Source organism: Mercenaria mercenaria, chromosome 5 (genome assembly GCF_021730395.1).
Source record: "Mercenaria mercenaria strain notata chromosome 5, MADL_Memer_1, whole genome shotgun sequence".
In the NCBI taxonomy this organism is placed as follows: Eukaryota; Metazoa; Mollusca; class Bivalvia; order Venerida; family Veneridae; genus Mercenaria; species Mercenaria mercenaria.
The window spans coordinates 1,990,374-2,014,392 of NC_069365.1; the positions used below are offsets into that span (position 1 = coordinate 1,990,374).

The 24,019-nt window shown below is 35.1% G+C and overlaps 1 protein-coding gene across 7 annotated transcripts; it reads right to left on the bottom strand.

Moving 5' to 3' along the window:
* Positions 1-991: 991 nt before the first annotated feature.
* LOC123556232 (BTB/POZ domain-containing protein 17-like) lies at positions 992-23,384 on the bottom strand. 7 transcript variants are annotated; one of them, XM_045346832.2, is made up of 2 exons: positions 23,258-23,384; positions 992-3,142 (listed from the first exon to the last, which is right to left on the bottom strand). In XM_045346832.2, exon 2 carries the CDS (start codon positions 3,137-3,139, stop codon positions 1,862-1,864), a length of 1,278 nt encoding a protein of 425 aa, XP_045202767.2. In that variant the 5' UTR covers positions 3,140-3,142; positions 23,258-23,384; the 3' UTR covers positions 992-1,861. The 7 variants fall into 7 exon arrangements, with proteins under 7 accessions (XP_045202767.2, XP_045202766.2, XP_045202761.2 ...); XM_045346831.2 differs by lacking the exon at positions 23,258-23,384 and adding an exon at positions 21,365-21,430; XM_045346826.2 differs by lacking the exon at positions 23,258-23,384 and adding an exon at positions 14,118-14,356.
* Positions 23,385-24,019: the final 635 nt, after the last annotated feature.

A 24,019-nucleotide genomic window follows, 5' to 3' on the forward strand; every position in this document is an offset into this window, starting at 1 on the left:
TGGGTATGTTACCGAGTCATCTGGGGTCAAAAACTAGGTCACCAGGTCAAATAATAGGAAAGTCTTCTTAACATTCTAGATACTACATTCTCTGTCTCTGAAACGGCTGACCTAATTCCGCAATAATTCTTAAACGAGTGTTTACCTCCTGTTAGCACAAACTGCTCAAGGTGTGCTATTATGATCACCCAGTGTCCCTCGTCCGTCTTTGTCCATCGCCAGCATTTTCACTGCTAAGATACTATCTTAATCAAATTGTTATCCTTAGTATGTCAAATAATAGGAAGTTCTTCTTTCTCTGTCTCTGAAACGGCTGACCTAATTCCGCAATAATTCTTAAATGAGTGTTTTAGCACAAACTGCTCAAGGTGTGCTACTGTGATCGCTCAGTGTCCCTCGTCCGACGTCGTCCATCGTCAGCATTTTTACTGTTAACAGTCTAATGTCACAATTTTGGCCTAGACTTAATTAATGAAACTTAGTCAGATTGTTATCCTTAGTAAAATCTCGAATGAGTATCTTACTAGTCTTCTGGGGTCAAAAACTATGTAACTGGGTCAAATAATAAGAAACTCGTCTTAACACTCTAGATATTACATTGTGTGCCTCTGAAAAGGCTGACAAATGATTTGGCTAAAACTTGACTGGCAAAGGTCTGGTGTAGCCAACTCAAGAATTCCATTTACTGTAAATTTGTAGTTTGAATAACTTGAAAAGTTTAAGATAATTTGTACTTTTCTGTATGCATTTGTGCAGGGTTTCGTTATTTCAGTGAGCCGCAGTGTTGAAAAAAAAAACAGTAAAAGGATTAAAACTCATTATTTGGAACATTTGTGCCAAGCAGAATTAAAATCCCTTGATGGATGACATAGTTACTGACCGGTTACGAATCCGTGATGAACGAACGAAGGAACGGACGGACGGACGCTTTAATTAATATATGCTGCACTCAAGGGGTCAGGGGCATAATGAAACATAAAACCTATATGTTCCAAGTGTTTTTAATTTGAAAGACATACATTTGAAGACAGAGTCAAAGTCCACTTTCTTGAACTGGTAGTTCCCGTTTAAACTCCACACACGCGCGCGCGTGCGCACTGTACATAATTTTGTGTATATTCATATCATTATCAGTTTAACAATGTTTTGAGAGAACGGACTTTGTATAGTTACATAAGACCCTATTAACTTTTGCTGAATACATATCCCGCAAAGATCTTTTACTGTTTGACTTCTGTATATCCAGTATACACATTACTGTATGCCATTTATTTCATATGTGTCATATATTTGCCAAAATTCATTGGAAATGCAAGTTTATAAAATTATCATTACCTCCCTTTGTCTATCTTGGTTGCGAAACCAAGATGGATTGACAATTAAGTTAATTCCGAAGCTACACGCTGTTTTAAAACTTGCATTTTTTCAGGTAGTTGAAATATCTCAGTATTTATCAAATACAAATGTAAAACTAGAAATTACCTTGAAATCAGAAGAAATAATGCACTTTTGATGAAAAGGGAGATAACTACAAAATGTCATAAACAGTAATGAAATATACATTTCCGATATGGATCTAACTGTATGTAATGGGTCTTACTGTTCCTTAAATATACCTCTAACAGAACATATAATAACTGAAAAGTGTCAGAAAATGTTGCTCAAATATGACTGGCCAGCTTTCGAGGCCCACTTTTGTATGTTTGAAATATCATTATATTGATATTATGATATGCACATGTCGCAATAATAAAATATCTATTTACTTACTTACTTTACTCTCACATACGGAAAGAAAGTTCCCGTGCTGTAAGTGATTTTAGTTCAGGCATCTTAGTATAAAATGTGCTAATAAATGCAGTTAATGCGGTACGGGTTTTATCAACAAGACCATATTTTTCGAAGCGGCGGGATTGTCTACGTTGACGTTAAGTCCAAGGTTGTTTGTCCTTGTACAGACTGTTGCCGGAACCATGTCAACTTGTATAACTTTTTCCTCATCATTAAATATCAGAACACACACTTCGATAAAGGCTTCACCGTTAATAGTGGCAGATTCATGACAAAACAGATTTATAGTCCAGTTATTTTCATGTTTTCTGTACGTAATTTTCCACTCTCCGTTGCGGTTTTCAGACACAACTGGTCCGGCATATGTGCGCACATCCACCTGTATTCCGAATCGTAGCGTATTTTGCATAAGCACCGAGTCAACAGCAAGGTCCATGTAATTTCTCGGCTTGTAAAACGGTCCGTCAAACGTTACATCGAGCTTAACTTGTGTAGGACACAGTGATCTGTACCTGTATGCTTTATTTACAAGTTCCTTTAAGATACAGTTTACTTCCGGCAGCTCGAAAAAATCAGATAACTCAATATTATACAACTGACTCACTAACATCTGCGGAAACCGAATCAGCGGTAAGAGAGCCTCTGCATTTTCTCTTAAGTTTTCTTCGTGTGATTCATACTGCAACCAGGAAACTAAACCGGTGTAAAGCAAGTATTCATTGGCTACTACCAGGCCCGAGTTATTTAGAATATCCCGAATAAACTGTAAGTCCATATTATGCCACTCGGTTGAGCCAAGTATTGCTTCAATATTCCATGCAATTGTTTTAGTACAGGACTCAACCAGATCTTCAAGATGTAGTGCTTTTGCCCAGTTATACCAGTGTAAGGCATTGTGTACCCTAGGTGACTGTGTGTTTTGAATCATATATCCCACACATAATGACTTTAATGACGTTACGTTGTATTTGTCGGCCAGACATAAAATCCCAACCGCCGTATCCACGGTAACGGTCACTTCCGCCGTATACATGAATCGTAGAAAAACGTCAAATACTGCTTGGCACTCGTCACTCTCTGTTAGAATCAGTTCTTGATCTTGGCCTTGAGTCCAGCCATCACCGTAAAGCATCGTTCGGAAGACATCGCTAGATTTTGCAAGAACAAACTTATGTCCGAAATAGCTTTGTTCACCAACAGTGATCGTGACGTCACTGAGATCTTTCTGATTGAAAAACTGTGACACGTTTCGAATAAAATTCTCGTCGTCCCGGAGCACCTGCTGCATTAGGTCTACGTCATTTCCTGTATCCACTATTTCGATTTCTTCTACAATATTCATGTCCATTTTCTGAAAAGGACATATTTGACAGTAAACTATTTTATACGGCAAAATTAAGCAAGTAAATAAATCTTTACTCATGTCAAATCTGGAACATGTTTTTGTTATCTGAAAAATCTTGACACGTCAAAATTAATTTTGGCATAATCTTCCTTTAAAACATGAGCTGTAGATGCACCGATACAAGCTTCCATTCTGAGAATTTCCACGAAACTACAAAATAACAAATATATGATGCGTCGTTGGTCTGTAAAGAAACTAGAAATAAATTATTGATCATGTCTGGATATTGCCGCCAAATTTGCCTGCAAACTTACTGCAGACAGTATTATTGATTGAGGAAACCATCAATTTCAATGCATGTAACAATAAGCTAGAAGGCAATCTATACATGTATGAACAAACTGAAGAGTAGAAAAAATGACGTCAAACTTAGTATCATTTTAACGATAGGTAGGTTTGTAAAATTTGAAAGCAAATGCACATCATCCAAACACAATAAATGATACGTCCATGATATTACAATTTAATATAGATCGATTTTCTACACTAAAGTCGAGTTTCACGTGAAAAGGACAATTAATTTTAAGGTCTTAATTGCCTAGAAGTTAAAGCAATGACTGTGTGCTTTATATATTTATTAATCAAGGGAAAGTTGTACGCGATACAAATGTAAATTTAACGAAATTATTTCAAAGAGAAGAAAATATACTAACATTCCAGCATTTAAACATACTGACCTTCTGTTACATGATTATACACAGTGTAGTAATCTTTTCTACAGAACACAATCCAGCATATAATGCACAAACAAATATAAAATGTATTTATATTCGCCAACAATACCAGGTATATTATTTATCACTATGTAGGCTAACTATGCATCTATTTGTATATACACGAATAATCCAAAGTCAATATTTAACACAATAACCCAGTAGTATAAACTACCCCAAAACGTTAACTTTTTCGCCTCTTTTAAATAATCAATCCGCGGTCAGATCACTTTACTACAGCACTACTAAATTTCAACGAAAGACTTCATTAATTCTATATTCAATTTGTCCAAATCAAATGGAATATTAAGTAATGAGACTAGTGGAATTTGATTAGATTATACACGTACAGGCTTGCCGATAAATAAATACGTCTTTAGGTTATATTTAATGTTCAACAACTCCCCAGATATACTTCTTTTTATGCGCAATTCATCCAAATTGCGATTTTTGTCAGTAAATTGCTCCTTCAGTGATCGTTATTTTTACGGTTGAAAACACTTTTATATATCTGGTTGTCTGTAATTAGCAAATACCTGTAGCTTTCGCAATTATTGTAAAATAAAACTACAAACCCTCTTCAAACAAGTGATATTTAGTAATTGTTTCCATAATTTCGTCTTCAACATTTTTATTTGATAGTTCTTTGGCAGTTGGCTATTAACATTAGATAAGAAATCTGTTTTGTTTTGTTTTTGTTTGAAGCTTAAACCCACGTAATTTTTTTTTCTTTAATGAAATATACAGAGGCCAAAAAAATCATATTGCATATATTCCGGATGCATCTCTAATTAGGTATGGATAACCTTGCTTACAGGTGTATGAACGTCCGTGACGTATTTATGAACCACATTAATATGACAGACGTATAATGAAACACGCATGGATTCATTAATCGTATCTTAGTTTTGACATTCAACCAGTTTTCACATTTTTTTTTCGTTTTATTTTTGTTCATTTATTAATATTACGAATGTTCAATTATTTCTTTCGATGCAAAAGGATTATTTAACTGACGTAATATTTATAAATAAGCATTTGTCACAGAGGGGGTAATTGAAGAAAAAACGCACTCTATAACGGATCTGATAGTTCAAGCAGTAAATCCATATTTATATAGTTTTGCATAATGCTAAAACAGGTTGTGCACTGAGATTTTTTTTCACAGTCGCATTCATATGTAAAACATCACTACAAAACCCAATCACACACAAATGGTATAGTGGCGGTATTGATACGTGTACAAAAAAAAAAACAAGCAATCACTTACTGGACTACGGACAAAACGTACAGTGACAGATGAAGTTACAATGATCACATTGTGTGATCAGATCATGTAATGAATGAAGAAGAAAAGCCTGATAAGTAACAAACTCATTAAATGCAGATGTTACGTTATACCGGTTGACATTTAAAGATACAATGTATCAACTAACACTATTCAATAGCTTTATTGTTTCGAATCAATGATACATGTAGGCCTGAAACAGTAAACAGCTACGATAATATTATATCTTAAACTTTTTATACTTACAGCAGCAAACCAATCAATATAAATATTCGCCGCAGAAGTAGCTTGAAAGTGACTGCTATAGTTGAACAGGAATTTTGGGATATATTTAAAATGATATTAGTATTAACACTACATTCTTATGCTTTGAAAATAAATTCTTAAAATATGCCATGCATTGATTACTTTTAAAACCACTTGCATTTAAGCAGCTACACCATTATTTACAATACCATTTCTTCTAAAACAACCACGTGTCCAAAGTATATCATTAATTTGTTTGTTTGTTCTGGGTTTAACGCGTTTTTCAACAGTATTTCAGTTATTTAGCGGCGGGCAGTTAACCGAACTAGTGTTCCTGGATTCTGTACCAATATAAACCTGTTCTCCGCAAGTAACTGCCAACTTTCCCACATGAATCAGAGGTGGAGGACGAAAGATTCAGACACAATGCCTTTTATCAAATCGTCACGGAGAACATACGCCTCTCCCAGGGCTCGAACTCACGACCCCGAGATCTGTAGATCTGCGCTCTCCCTATTGAGTCTAGAGGGCGGGCATATATCATTAAGGCTGAATATTCTATACACATCTCTACAAATTAATTCAAAGTCAATATTTAATAGAATAATCCTGTGGAACGATGGAAACGTGTGTATTATGGAAAAAAAAACATACGAAATAAAAATGGCTTCAATGATTCCAAAAAGGCCAACATCAATATAAATATAGAAATTCATAAAATTTAATATTTATTAATGACACAAATGTACTTAGACCTTCTATTCAATACATACATAGCAAGATGAAACGAAAATAAATATACCCACCAGCCCATAGCATACAACGAATACACTATTTGCTTTTATATCTATAATTGAATAAATTGAACTTTTAGGCAATGACTTGCTCTTTTTAACTTCATTATTTTTACGTTTGAAAACCTCAAACAAATTACTTGTTCATTCATCATTATTTTGACGTTGGAAGACTTCAATAAGTTTATTTGTTCAGATATACAAATGAAGCAAATGAAGGATATTGTGTTGTCTCGGGACTGATTGATGCCGTCCCATGATGGTTTTGAACTTTATATCCGTGTTCCAGGCCGAGGGACTCATTGACTAAAGGTATACATGCTATGATACTGACTTTCATCAACTAATATTAGAACGGATCAGATTTTTACATGGCGAACATATAAATCATGTAAATATTAAGCGTGATATCTGCTAAATCATGAATTGCGTTACTGCATGTCCAACACACTATTATTCTCCTCGAATTTAGACCATACATTGGGAAACAATGTAATAATTACCCATTACACTTCTCTAAAACATGGTACAACAAAACTACTTGTGTCCAAACATGTAAGCTTTAGACTAGCTTAAGAAGGCTTAACAGGTGCAACGGAACTATGTAGCGGTAATGAGAAAATACCTCATGTACTAGATCTATTTCTCGTATCAAATATAAACTAATATCGCGCTTACAAGTACACTATATTTAAACAAAAAACTAAACTACCTTTAAAAAGTAAAACTTACATTTTAACATCTGCTTTTGAAGAAATGTGAACCATTACAGGCTGAATAAGAACTAATAATATCCGGCAGTTTTCATGTCCAAATACATCATATAAAAACGCAAGCATACCACAAATCTAATACGCCCCAGGTTAAATATTTTAACATCCATTGGTAATTATACAAGCATATTCAAAAGCAAATATTTAATAAAATAACCCTACTTATTCTTAAAGCAGAAAACTGATTTTGAAACAAACATTTTATAGGTAGTTAGGCTTCATTACCCCCAAATAGTAGACTTGACGCTCTTAAATTCTTTAATACCAATTGATGAAACAAAATGTCACCACTTTTTTCTATACAGGCATAATTGTACATTGTTGATAAATACACCCACGTGTACCCCATGCAAGGAAATGAATAATTAACCAAAATATTTTGTAAACTGAATGTAATTACATAAAATCATTATTTCTACGGTTGAAGTGTTCATCTAAATGGAAGAGACAATGGAAAATAATGAAGTTTCGCTTTTTTAAAACTTAAATGTCGTTATCAAGTGAATATTAAAATGTTATTGCTTGTCACTAGAAACTGTTTATAGTTTTTGTGAGAAATAAAATATGTTCTGTTATTCTGCTATTTTAAACTCGTTAATACTCGGTATTATGTTATAAGTTTAGTAAAAAAATATTTTGCCAATACATTTTTAAATAAATTGTCAACTGCATTAGTTTATACATAATTTATTTTAGGTCGATTGCGAAGCAAGTTCTACAACTTATATCAATCACTCTCGACACCTCATTTCTGACGGAATCCATCGCCACGAGGGTATGAGAGAAGAGTCCAGTTTTCCCTTTTAATGCTGAGCGCCAAGCAAGGGAGCTGCTGGTACCATTTTTCACGTCTTTGGGATCGAACCCACGACCTCCCGCACTCGAAGCGGACGCTCTACCACTAGGCTATCGAGGCGGCATTCGTACACATATCAGGTAAAAGGGTTGACCCATAAGTTTTGTCAACATCAGTAACGGGTCTTCTTTAGTGCAATTATTTACATATTAGCTTAGACAAAAATGTAAAACAAAACAAACACAGAAAAAATAACAATAACTTTATGTCAATAATTAACATGTTTCAAGTTTTCAAGTTTATTCATATATATTCCACTGGACTTTAAGTCCATGGTGGCAACATTTACATAATATATGACGAACAGTGAATACATATAAGTGGAGAAGGTGTGACATATTACATTTTGACATAATAATACAATTACAATTCATATTATATATCAATTTTTACAAATGATGTATATCTAAATTGTTAGACAATATTTCTCACTGCTGAGAATATGGCTAATAATACCGATACTAACGTACGAGTGAGCAAAATCACTGAAACTTAACATTTATTTGCTAATAAGGTAAGTGTCACATTTAATGAACTTCATTTGTGTTAAAAAGTAGATACTATGATAACATGTATGCAATAAAAAAGACATAGATATTTGCTTGTTAAATATAGAATATTTGCAACATGGAGGCTTGAAATTGTTTGGTGTTTTCATGTAATGCTGAACTGAAAAGAATATTTTGAAATTGTCTTTATATGACTATTCGGGACTACCGGCTAAATGTAATATTTAAAGATGGAAATGACCTTATGGTAAGAGAGAGACTATGTAATTTAGCCAAGTTTAGCAATATTTTAGTGGATATTTCCAATAACTCAATGAATGTACTTAGACAGATAAAACGTTATATAGAATGAGCTGCACTCAACAATGAGAAACTTTTTTTTTCTGTGTTCATTATTTCAAAAGTTGGAACTCATTTTTATTTGTATGTTAAAAAGATACATGCAGAAAATAATTTGAACTTTCGTACAGTTCTATCCGGAAGTTTGTGTCACAGGTTGATTTTCATATTACTTAAGAATTCTTAAAGACAATAGTTTTTTTATTTGCTTAAAATACATGAAATGTGTAAAAGTGTAACTTCTGATAACTAGCATTAAAATAAGTTTAAAATGATTAGAGTATTATTCTAAACAAAACAAAATGAACTCACAAAAAGTAAACAAAAGGAGTTTTTGATTAGGCCCTATATGCGAAGGTTATCAAACTGAGTAGGCTCTGTGAATAGTTTTTTTTTTTTTTTTTTTTTTTTTTTTTTTTTAATTTGATACGTCGCTTTAGTAATCTTGCCATGGGGCTGCGAAATGACCACATCTCATATGACGTCAGTACTGGTTTTTCCCAGAAGTAAAACAGAACCGAGAGTGATTCAAATAAGCTTAAAACTTTCATTACAATCCAGCTAAAACAAATTACATTATAAAGAGTCACTGCATATTTCATTATTTATCATTTATGTTAATGCTTTTCATTAACCTGTTAAAAAGTACTAATATAATCTCACATGTATGCCTAAAATAGGCTGTAAACGAGGTTCTTGATGTTCAATTTTTGTCGTATCTTATAAAATAATAATGACTCTTTTGTGTATTTTAATATATTGAGTTCACGTCGTACAAATGGAAGACAGAAATTTGCATAAAATAAAAATAAATATTCATGATAGTGAGGATAACGTTATGCTTAAAACATTTTGCTGCGTTTGGAACATGTGTACATTTTCTCTGTTTTGTATATGATCATAACAAGTTTTATCAATGCTTAATGCTTCTGCACGGACACTCCCAATCCATATTTCTTCGAGAATTTATAAAAAATGTTCTTGTAAAAGTTATGATCACCTAAAGTTGGTATAGTGGCAAGGACCAATATGTTTTCGTTCAGCCAAACAAAAATAACGAATCGGACAAACCATTTAATGATACATGCAATGAGAAATTTACATGACGAATTAATGAAATGGAAAACCACTAACCTATAAAAATGTTAAATAACAAAACCATTATATCCGAATGATATATTACACTAACTCGCATCACACTATTTATCGATTGACCCGAATATTTCCGTTAACAAAAGCTAATACTATTCTATTTTGACCGGATAATTCTGTATAATTTTTGATGTTACTATCATACAAGTTTATACTCTTAATCAATTATTAACTTTGGAAAAAAATACAATTTGCAAAGGTTTGAAAAGCTATTGTATACAGCTGCTGCAGGAACGCAATACACTAGAATAATAAACAACCAATCAATACGAACGTTTACCATACTGAGACGTAGCCTGAAAGCGACTGCAAGTCTAACTCGACATTATAACTTGACGTAAATAACTATTCCGGTCACGAGGACTGCCCAGAACAAGGATCGGTTTTACTAGGTTAATCACTATATGGTGTTCAGGAAGTGTGTCAAGACGGTATAAGGTAGAGTAGGCAAACATATAAGCAGGCGATTAGTACTGATTCTTCATTTTTTAAGTCAATACATTTTTCCTTGGCATTTTAACAAAATTGAAACCAGTTAAGCAGATGTTAACCCAAACAAAAAAATCAAGTAACAAATGCTATCAAAATCGTGAATAAATGGTGAACAAATCGGGATTTGCCGATTTATTAACACCATTTGTTTACGCTTCATTTAATGAATCGGAAGCAAATCGGGTTTTGCAGAGAAAGTCCCTCCCCAATTAATTTTGCAGATAACTGATTTGTTTACCATTCATTAGAAACAAATATTTTGTGCAGTACCATTTATTACCGATTCATTAAAAAGTAAAATTGTGACTTTTTGGGCGGGAAACATGAGTATATTGTCAGCCATCTTTAATGCATTTTGGCGAGATAACTGAAATACACAGAGACACCACATCCTCTAAAATACTGGAATTTTAACTGTTATGGAGTAAGTGCAAATGTTTGATTGTCTAATATAGTTGTAAAAGGACATGTTTAAGTGCATACATTAACTCTTCACACTATATTTGAAGCTATTTAGTTTTTAGGAAATAATTACAAGATTGTCATATGTTTTCATGACAATTTTAAAGAAATTTTATAAATTAGATCTGATGCTAATATGTATCATATTTTTGAATTTTGCAATTGCTATACTGTAAATAGAATCTATATATTTCATGTTGTTCTTTCCTTACTAGAACACTTAGTTTGCCATTTTTATAGTTAATGCTACCCTTTCTAAAGAATTACAATTCGTCCTCAAACTTTTTGTACCCATGATTTCGTCCCTTAAAAAAATGCTGAGTTATTAGTACGATTCATAACCGATTCATTAGCACGATTTATAACCGATTTATTAGCGCCACTGATTTCCAAATTCCTTTCATTTCAACTTCAGCATACACGATTTGTTACCGATTCATTATTCAGTAAAACAATTTAAAGTCCTGATTTGTTACCGATTTATTAAACGATTTGTTTACGATTTTTCACCGATTCATTAGCTCATGTGCATACCATCTGAATCGTGATCAAATCGTGAACAAATCACCCGATTTGTTTACCATTTATTACACCGATTCATTCCAATCTTTTTTTTTGTTTGGGATTGTTTTTTAATTTGGGTCCAATACAACATGCTTGTTGAAATGATACAGATTTATATTTTTAGTTTTATGCTTAGATTTCAACAAAGTAAATATGCCTGGCGCTACTTTAAAAGAAAATTCACTTACATTTTAATTAAGTTGCATAGCCATTACACGATTATTTATAATTTCTTTTTCATCAACCACTTTTCCAAAGAAAATCAAACACTCCAATAGCATATCTATTGTCACTAGGTTAGACACGCTATAAGAAGTAATCGTCTAGCACTATTAAGAAATGAAGCCAATGTTGAATACAGAAATAGATGTAGAAATGATTCACATATACCAAGACCATCTATTCATTTAACTACATAAATATAAAACGTGAAACGTAATAAATATACCTACAAGTTCATGACACCCAGATACACTTTTTGCTATTGTTAGTATGTAATTGAACTTTTATGCGGTGACTTGCTCTTTTTGCGTTCATTATTTCTACGGTTGAACCGTTTATTATTTTTATAGTTGAAAACTCTAATTCGTGTGTTCAGCTGTATTGAAAAGGCGTAGGAATATAAACTAGTAATTATTGCTGCATATAGTGTAGCCCGAGATCAAGTGATGTGAATAAGATGCGAAGAAAAAAATACATGTAAATTAAATTTTGGCAGACACAAACTAGTAATTAGTCCCTCCCCACCTCCCCTGGAAACAGGATTTGATTCCGCAATTCAAACAATAAGCTTGTGTTTCAGATAGAGATTTCTATATGCAATGGTGTACGTAACTACTAATGGCAATTGTTAGCTATGAAACCATTAGTGTTCTTCTAAAGCAACCTAAAGAAAGAGAAAAAAGAAAAAAGAAATGATATTTGTTTACGGAATAAACAAAAGTAAGATTTATTTTCAAAGAATAATGCTTCATTCAATTAATACAAGAAGCATGTTTAATTAAAGCCGATTTCTACTTGAATGTTATACTGTTACGATGTAAGAGTCGCTGTTGATTATTATGTAAACTTCGACGAAGTACAGTAAGGGAGATTGATATAACTTGAATTTTGGAACCCCACGTGGTTCTGGAACAATCTATGTATGAAAAGAATTGGAACCACTGCCTTACCCTTGCATTATCGTAAGAGGCGACTAATAGGGTCTTAACACTTGGTTTTGCTGTAACTCTGTGATTCCCGCAGATATGCAAATTTTGATTCCATACCGCATGTTTTTATTTCGATGTAAATGAGATGTGAAACCAAAATTTGTACTCCTGTTTGGCGTCATATAACCTATATTGTGTTGGTGCGCCGTAAAACCCAAATAAATAAATAAATGAATTTTAGAAATATAAAATCAAGGAACGAATTTTAAACCACCTAGCAGTAGGAGCAGTTAACTCCTGTAACTGTTGGCAGTAGCAGCAGTTAAACTGCTGTAACTGCTGGCAGTAGCAGCAGTTAAATGCTCCTACTGCAGCTACTGCTATACTGCCAACTTCACGCCGATGAAGTTCGGATTTTATTTTCCTGAAAAAGGAAGTTGATGTCTTCAGCATGACAGTAATGAACAGAAAAGAGCAAGTCAGTTCGTATACTGCAATTTATAAAATTATATGATGAATTATACACCTAGCAAATCAAACAGTGTATCAGATAGATTTAATGAATGTAATAGAGTCGTGGGTGTATGCGAATATTTAATTATGTGACACTTTTATATTTATATAGTTTAATTGAATAGAAAGGTCTAGTTACATCAAATTCCTGTATTCATTTTTGCCTTTTCAGAATTAATGTAAAACCTTCTTTTGAAATACAAGTTGTCAAACGTTACACAGGATTATTCTACTGAGTATTGACTTTTGATTTCTTTTTATAGATGTTTAGGATAGTGATATTATATTAATTGAACCGTGCCATGAGAAAACCAACATAGTGGGTTTGCGACCAGCATGGATCCAGACCAGCCTGCGCATCCGCGCAGTCTGGTCAGGATACATGCTGGTCGCTTTTAAAGCTTATTGGAATTGGAGAAACTGTTAGCGAACAGCATGGATCCTGACCAGACTGCGTGGGTGTGCAGCTGGTCTGGATCCATGCTGGTCGCAAAGCCACTATGTTGGTTTTCTCATGGCACGGCTCAATTATAATGTTTGCATATGCCAGAGTAAGAGAACTTGCTAACACTTCATGAATGTTTCTAACGTATTTATGAAAGCACGCATCAATGAAGAAAGACACATCGCCTCCTAATATCTTATATCATTTAACTAGAAATGCACCAGTAATCACACACTTATTCACTTTATTTCTTGTTTTATTATGAAACTCCCGAATGTTAATTTTATTAATTATTTTGTAAGACGAATATTAAAAGAATTTTATAATTCATGTAATATTCATAAATAAAACTTCAAAGTAGGGAATTTAATATCATACTTAAACATTTCCTTAATTAATGTATAGTTCATCGAGTTTTGTATAATATTATAACACCTTTAGAAGTCAGCGAAAACGGATACTTTATAACACCGAGCAATTACAATATATTCTTGCAAACGCTTTTATCCTTGACAGATTTTAAAGTGTCCATGATTACTAATCGATTGGACAAAAACATAATAGCAAACGTAATTGTAGTGACAAAATTGAATGTCGATATAATGAAAGAAGAAAAACACTAACCTATAAAGGTAATTTGTAACAAAATCATTATATCCATATGTTATGTTACACTGACCGGCATTTATAGGCCTAGCGTATCGTTTGACCTCAACACTTCCATTAAAGGCAGCTGACACTATTCTATTTTTGGCTCGATAACTATATTCAACAATTGTATTTGTTCTTATTTTTATACTCCTGATAAATGATACACTTTGGAACACACTGGCCTGAAACATGTACATGGTTATATCGTAAGAGTCCCGCTATGTACACCGCAGTTGCAGATACACAATACACTATAATAAACAAACCAATCAATACGAGAAAGACAGAGACGTAGCTTGAAAGTGACTGCAAGTCCAACAGGACATTATCACTTGACGTAAATGATTATTCCGGCTACGAGGAATGACATGACAACTATATTATGTCAAAAATGAAGATTTGCTTCACCAAGTTCGAGCTTTGTTATATTACTAGACAAAATGTCCGAACCTCAAACTAATTCCAACATGAAGTTTTATTGCTAATTTATCATCTTTGAATAAGTAAACAATACAAGAAAAAAAGTCCTCAAAAGAAACCCAATGATAATTAAGTGATATTTAAGGGCAGCTTCCTTTAGACTTTAATTTAACAAAGTTTTGCAAATCTATCTGCTATATAGTCAATTAAACAAAATATTAGTATCATTTCTTTATACACATGCATGCATTGCATAACAAAGCACTTCAAGAAGCATGACTGAATAATTATCGTAACTGTTTATAAATTTCGAGCATATATTGATATTATCAAGTAACCCACCGATCTGCAGTAACTGCCCTATGACTGTTTTATTTTCTTGTTTCGGACTTTGAGATACACATGTTTGGTGTTTAAACCGTTTAACTCCAATGCCGACGAGTTTGTTGTAGAAATACGTATGTATAAATTTGGTTAGAAATTCTGTTCTGAATTCTGACACCCCAACGCTTTATGACAAAGATGATAAAATACTAAAGGTAAGCTACCAGTAAGTGCTAGAGATCTTAAAATATCTTTTTACTGATATTCAAAGAACACATTTATGCTGTAGTTTACCAGTAGAAGAACAATACAACATATGGTCCACAGTGACGGCCCTAATAAGTAGTAGATGTAAACGTTACTTCAGATGATTCCAAATGCAATATCTCAAAAATGTGCTTTGATATTTTTGAGGACATTTTTTCTATGTTTCATTTCCTTACACACCAAAAAGTTTATGTTGGAATTAGTTCAACCCCAAAAGTTAACATGACAAGCCTAATATAAAACAAGACCTTAAAGACCGATGCTTCACATTTTTTTTACGTTAAATGTTATTTCTTTTATTTAAAGCTAGATTAAACTTATTAAACGGTTTTAACTGATCTTTGAGAAGTGGATCTTGATATAACATCCAGTTGAAATAAATACTCATTTATTAACTCCGTTAAATTACAGTGGAACCTGAAACCATATTGACGTTCAAATTTCATATCAGGTGCGTTACGTCATTTGTGACGTCAGTTTCATGCATGTCGTCGCGTTTAAAAGTTCTTTAACGACGTTATATCAATTTTACTCAGACTAAAGAACAAATTTATATCATTTATATAATAATTATAAGTGTAGTATGTGTATGTAATAAAAAGATTATTAGATTTCCATCGAGAAATAGGCACTCGTTCTTTCGCGGAATAATATTGTGCTCCTAAAGTCGCGCAATATTTCCGCAGCAGAACTCGTGCATATTTCTCGATACAAATCTAATAACCTATAAATATTATCAACAAAATATTCCAGGAACTACTTTCAAAATAAAAGTGACTTACATCCGTTGACGAAGGTAGGCCTACATAGCCATTACAGGTTTGTCTGCAATAGCATGTCTTCTTTAACAACCATAATTATGTCCAAAGAAAAACATGTCCAAAGAAACACATACACTCGAAAGGCGTATTACTAATCTAATATCACTAGGCAAAATATGCTATAAACCTGTAAAAAAGTAAACCACAGTCAAATTTTAAAGAATAATCACACAGCACCGTGGACATTGTGCATTAAGATTAACATCATACGAAGTGAAGTTTTCATTAATCCTGAAAGGCAAAGTAAGTTGAATATATTATTGATTCAAATATACCTTAACTTTCTATTCAATTCAAAATTGAGACGTAATAAATATATCTGCCAGTCCGTAACAACAAACGGAATAATTCCATTTGATACGCTACACATTTTACGTAGAATTGTATACATTTAAAGGTAGGTACATGTATATACTTTCTCTTTTTGCGTTCATTTGCGGTTAAAGACCTCAACTTATTTGTTAGTTCAGCTTAACAGAAGAAACGTGGAAAATTAAACTAGCAACTAGAAATTGTTTTTCACGAAAAACGTATGTCTCCCACTACTTACCGTGCAGAAATTGTAAAATACCACAAATCATGGGCCAAGACTCCGAACCAAAACATTCCAACAATATCATGTGAAGCATAGTTATGCATATTGTCGTCACTCATGACGATTGGTAAAATTCAGTCCTGACTGTATACAGCAAGTCGTGTAAACACTATAAAGGGTGAAAATCAAGGGCCATAAGTCAGAGGTAAGTTGCTGAAGCGGAACGTGACGATAATATGCATAATCAGACATGGCACTGATTACTCCCGTAAGGTTTGGTGGTAATCCGCCTTATTACATAAGAGAAGTGGCTATATCTATAATATCATCATAAATTTTGACGAATGCAGAGCCATAAATCTGCTGAAAAACACCGAACTGGAACATACCAACGATATACACAACTGGGCTAGGCAATGATCACCCCTGGAACATGCCAACGGTATACACAACTGGGCTAGGCAATGATCACCCCTGGAACATGCCAACGGTATACACAACTGGGCTAGGCAATGATCACCCCTGGAACATGCCAACGGTATACACAACTGGGCTAGGCAAAGATCACCACTGGAACATGCCAACGGTATACACAACTGGGCTAGGCAATGATCACCCCAGGAACATGCCAACGGTATACACAACTGGGCTAGGCAATGATCACCCCTGGAACATGCCAACGGTATACACAACTGGGCTAGGCAATGATCACCCCTGGAACATGCCAACAATATACACAACTGGGCTAGGCAATGATCACCCCTGGAACATGCCAACGATATATACAACTGGGCTAAGCACAACTGGGCTAGGCAATGCTCACCCCTGGAACATGCCAACGATATACACAACTAGGCTAGGCAATGATCACCCCTGGAACATGCCAACGATATACACAACTAGGCTAGGCAATGATCACCCCTGGGACATGCCAACGATATACACAACTAGGCTAGGCAATGATCACCCCTGGAACATGCCAACGGTATACACAACTGGGCTAGGCAATGATCACCCCTTGGACATGCCAACGATATATATAACTGGGCTAGGCAATGATCACCCCTGGAACATGCCAACGGTATATACAACTGGGCTAGGCAATGATCACCCCTGGAACATGCCAACGGTATACACAACTGGGCTAGGCAATGATCATCCCTGGAACATGCCAACGATATACACAACTGGGCTAGACAAATGATCACCCCTGGAACATGCCAACGGTATACACAACTGGGCTAGGCAATGATCACCCCTGGAACATGACAACGGTATACACAACTAGGCTAGGCAATGATCACCCCTGGAACATGCCAACGGTATACACAACTGGGCTAGGCAATGATCACCCCTGGAACATGCCAACGGTATACACAACTGGGCTAGGCAATGATCACCCCTGGAACATGCCAACGATATACACAACTGGGCTAAGCACAACTGGGCTAGGCAATGGTCACCCCTGGAACAAGCCAACGATATACACAATTAGGCTAGGCAATGATCACCCCTGGAACATGCCAACGATATACACAACTAGGCTAGGCAATGCTTACCCCTGGGACATGCCAACGATATACACAACTAGGCTAGGCAATGATCACCCCTGGAACATGCCAACGGTATACACAACTGGGCTAGGCAATGATCACCCCTGGGACATGCCAACGATATACACAACTGGGCTAGGCAATGATCGCCCCTGGAACATGCCAACGGTATACACAACTGGGCTAGGCAATGATCACCCCTGGAACATGTCAACGGTATACACAACTGGGCTAGGCAATGATCACCCCTGGAACATGCCAACGATATACACAACTGGGCTAGGCAATGATCACCCCTGGAACATGCCAACGATATACACAACTGGTCTAGGCAATGATCACCCCTGGGACATGCCAACGATACACACAACTAGGGTAGGCAATGCTCACCCCTGGGACATGCCAACGATATACACAACTGGGCTAGGCAATGATCACCCCTGGAACATGCCAACGGTATACACAACTGGGCTAGGCAATGATCACCCCTGGGACATGCCAACGATATACACAACTGGGCTAGGCAATGATCACCCCTGGAACATGCCAACGGTATACACAACTGGGCTAGGCAATGATCACCCCTGGAACATGCCAACGGTATACACAACTGGGCTAGGCAATGATCACCCCTGGAACATGCCAACGATATACACAACTGGGCTAAGCACAACTGGGCTAGACAAATGATCACCCCTGGAACATGCCAACGGTATACACAACTGGGCTAGGCAATGATCATCCCTGGAACATGCCAACGGTATACACAACTGGGCTAGGCAATGATAACCCTGGAACATGCCAACGGTATACACAACTGGGCTAGGCAATGATCACCCCTGGAACATGCCAAAGGTATACACAACTGGGCTAGGCAATGATCACCCCTGGAACATGCCAACGATATACACAACTGGGCTAAGCACAACTGGGCTAGGCAATGATCACCCCTGGAACATGCCAACGATATACACAACTAGGCTAGGCAATGATCACCCCTGGAACATGCCAACGATATACACAACTAGGCTAGGCAATGCTCATCCCTGGGACATGCCAACGATATACACAACTAGTCTAGACAATGATCACCCCTGGAACATGCCAACGGTATACACAACTGGGCTAGGCAATGATCACCCCTGGGACATGCCAACGATATACACAACTGGGCTAGGCAATGATCACCCCTGGAACATGCCAACGGTATACACAACTGGGCTAGGCAATGATCACCCCTGGAACATGCCAACGGTATACACAACTGGGCTAGACAATGATCACCCTGGAACATGCCAACGGTATACACAACTGGCTAGGCAATGATCACCCTGGAACATGCCAACGGTATACACAACTGGGCTAGGCAATAATCACCTCTGGAACATGCCAACGGTATACACAACTGGGCTAGGCAATGATCACCCCTGGAACATGCCAACGATATACACAACTGGGCTAAGCACAACTGGGCTAGGCAATCATGCCAACGATATACACAACTAGGCTAGGCAATGATCACCCCTGGAACATGCCAACGATATACACAACTAAGCTAGGCAATGCTCACCCCTGGAACATGCCAACGATATACACAACTAGGCTAGGCAATGTTCACCCCTGGAACATGCCAACGATATACACAACTAGGCTAGGCAATGATCACCCCTGGGAAGTGTGGTATAAATTTGTCCGGTTGTGTTGGAGGAGTTTCGTAGACACACAGACAGAAAGACAGACAGGCGGACAGCACAAAATCGAGATGTCTTCCCTACTTAATGTGGGAGACATAATTATTAGTGATGTTCCGATTGTCGCCGATGTTCGATTAATCATCGCCAAAGTTTAAAAGTCGGGGACATCGATTCTGACCAAAATGAATCGATTCTAGTCGCTGATTTTGTTAAAAAAAAACATCCCTCTTTCAGGACTTTTTCAGATACTTCTCGCTGTTTAGCGTAAATACTTTTGCTCTTTTATAATCTTTGGGTTAGTATTTCAAAATATCTGCTCTTTGAATTGGAGAACGCTGTCAGGCCAGCTGTCATGATCGTAACAATAATAAAAAAATTGTTGCCCTAGCAGTAAAAAGTCAGACGCCTTGAAATATTTTGGGTTCTGCATGAAGCCTGAATGCCGGGTGTTGGCTCCTTTTAAGGAAAACCTTGACACTACTTTAGCTGTTTGCAAAATATGCTTTAAAGCGTACATTAACGAAGGTACCCCACCCACTTTTTTCTAATTGGAAATAATTTTCAGATTTTATTTGACAAGCTTTTATCATTCCTTCAATACAAAATAGTTGATTTACTTAAAAAAAATTGATTAACCAATTCCAGACCTGCCAGCAATGTCCCCAGCATATATTCCATGTCAAATTTGGCAGTGCATCTAGCATGACTTTCAAGAATCCCAGGCGTTGAGTCATAGAGAAAAGATGAATTCTAGTTACATTTGCATTTGGTCCAATAGTTCCTCCCAGATCGCAGTTTGGACTTATTTGATCGAATCTTTGAACAGCCGGTTAAGCTATCGGTTGGTTAACTTTTAAGGCTATATGTCGACATTTTAGAAAAAAATGAAAAACAAATCTTTGAGTTAAGGACTGCCTTTATAGTGAAATAAAAAAAAAATCCCATCAAGACAAATATTTTGAATCAAGATCTAACCAGCAGATAGGTTAACAGCCGGTTAAAGATTCGAACAACTAGGCCATAATTGCCCAACAATTGCTAAAGGCTGTACAGTACAGCAGCTGTGTCATATAATTTTTCATAAAAAGCAATAAAAGTAGTCATACAATAATCTGAAAGTCTTGAGAAAGGTTTGCTGTTACTACCATATTGCCACATTACAAAAGTCTGTATTGATCTTTCGGTTCCGATTCTTTCGATTAATCGATTCGGAGAGAGATCAGAATCGGACCGATTAATCGATTCTGCTTCAGCTGTCCGATTCTCATCACTAATAATTATTACATACTCAAAATTGACACCTGACCGCCGTTTACCTTCCAAACGAATGCTTTAAAATTATATATCCTTATCCGACTGACTAATGCTATATTTGTCATCGAAAGATGATCTGTGCTTCATACTGACTACCATCAAGAATCATAAAAACACAAGTTACTGAACTAACGCTATTGATATTTTAGGTATTTTCTCACATTGCCTTTGCTAAGCACTAAATTGATTAACATATAAATAATATTGGAAATAATCTGGAGAAAAGAAACAGACTAAACGCATAAATAAATAGACTGAAATATATATGAGATAACTGTGGAAAATAACAAACCTAGAAACATGACTAGATGTAAAACATCCATGTTATATTACACAGGCTGACATTTATAGATAGACAATGCATCGATTATATACCGAACAAATCCACTATTAAAGGCAGCTTTTCAACTGACAGAGGTAACAAGCTTTATACAAATACTGTTATTATTGAACAAGAAATGTACAAAGGTTTCAATTTTTGGATTAAAACTTGCCTAAAACGATTTTAAGTTCAATGAGGACAGAAAAAACGAACCCATAGTTCAATCACATCTGAATAAATCTATATTAAACTGTTCATTTTAAAGCGACTGTATAAATGTAATACAATTTATTTAAGAAATAACAAGTTCCCAAGTGCGGTTTATCGTAAAATAACCCGTGTTTTGAGTTCTTAATATCACGAAGGCCGTAGGCCTAAGTGATGTATTGTTTCGCATAAGAACGAAAAAATCGGGTTATTCTACGATAAATCACACTTGGGAACTTGTTATATCTCGACATGCTAGTATCAACAGTGTTAGAAAAAATTGTAACTACTTTTTACGACCGTGCTACGCACCTGGATCGGATGACGTCACTGCATGCGAGTGGTTTATTGCAGAATAACCCGAGATAGATTTTGCTCTACATGTATGTAGGTTATTCGCTGGTCGTGTTAGAATATTACATACGCGTTTCTATTCCCCGTTAAGTTACAATGGAACCGGAAACGTCAATATTTTCACATACACTGACGCCTGAATTTCATATCGGGTACGTGACGTAATTTCATGAGTGCCGTTGCATTTAATCTTTTATTTAGTTCTGTATGGTCAATGTTATTCAGTCTATTGAACAAATTCACGATATTACAATATTTATACGTGTAGATACGTATGTAATAAAAAGGTTATTATCTTTGCATCGGGAAATATGCATTCGTTCTTTAGCGGAAGAATATTGCATTCATAAAATCACGCAATATTTCCGCTGTAGAACTCGTGCATATTTTCCGATACAAAGCTAATAACCTATAATTATTTTCATCGTAACCATACGCAATATACTGAAATGTAATTTATATAGATATCTGTCACATAGTAGCGTAAATGTGTATCCAGTATACTAATAGTATTTGAAATGAGTATATATCATGTCTATAAATTGTGAAACATTCTAACACATTTTCTTTCACATAAACAAAGGATTTTACCTGTATTGTCTTGTCGATTATTAACACATTTCGCAAAATGACCTACTTTTGGTAATAAGTCCATTTACAATTAAAAAGGATTCCAGATTAATATCATTTCCTGTGTAATTCGAACGTGTTAGAATGGGAATAGATTTTAATTTTGCGTGCTTTGTTGGCGAATAAAACACGTTTTTTTTGTTCATATGCGTCATAATTAAACCCTTAGGCCTTCGGCCTTCGTGATAAAATTACTACGCATCTGAACTTCAAACCGTGTTTTAATTGCCAACAAAGCACGCAAAACTAAAATCTGTTTCCCAAGTATATATCATTCCTATCTCTAAAAACATGATCTTATTAAGAGTCAATTTGCCTAATCTTTAAATCAGCTTACAATGCTTAATAAGTACAACAGAACTTAAAGGTCATAATAGAAAAGATTATTAGAAAAAAAACAGTGTGCCCTACTTTTATCAGATATCATAATAAACTAATGACGTCCTTGTAATACTGCATTTGGTCAGCTATTTGTAGAAAAAATCTACGTTTAAAGAAATTGCACTTGCATTCCAACATCTACTTGGTTAAATATTCTAACTATGCATTGGTATATACCAAAATATTCAAATGTAAATATTTAACACAATAATCCTGTAGCACACAAAACAACAAAAAACAACATAAAAATAAGCAACAATACCATACTTATCCTGACAGCAGAAAACTAACCTTGAAAATTGTATGTAATATAAATCCGCTATAGAGTGACAGACCTTTGTATCAAAAGGCAATGTTAAATATTGAAAATTCTTAAATATACATGTACTATACAAATGTCCTGTCATGGCTATTCTGAAAATATAAAATGAAATTCTTCATTTACAGCCAATTATAGATATGCAAATGTGAATGTATAAATACTGGCTAACAGGTTTATGAACGTTCGTAAAGTATTTATGAACACGTATTAACATAAAACATGAATAATGAACGCATCGACTCATATCATATATACTATAACTTGAAATGCACCAATAGTCTTCATTTTGTCTTCGTTTATTTTTTTGTTTAATTACACATAAATACAAATATTAGTTTTACTTATTGGAACAGCAACGGGTTTTAGAATTGATGTAATATTCATATATACATAAATAGTCATCATAGGGATACTGTTATATAAATTCGAAACTTATCCTAAATGCGTAAATTCGTGTTTAGTTTTGTTATGCTTAATAATTACGGAAGGAGACTTTTTCCGTAGTCCCTCTACTTCACTTCCAGAAATTACAAAATATTCTTACAAACGCCCTTATATCTGACATTGGTAAAGTGTCACTTTTTTCCAGCAAGTAAACAATTGAGAATCACAAGTCGATCAAGATAACATGTACAATGACAGATAAAGTTACAGTTACAAAATTGTATAATGAGACAATGAAAGAGAAAAAAATACACTAAACCTATAAAAATGACCATGTTACGATGACT

Coding starts and splice junctions, on each gene's coding strand:
- LOC123556232 (XM_045346832.2), bottom strand. CDS start 3,139: ATGGACATGAATATTGTAGAAGAAATCGAAATAGTGGATACAGGAAAT.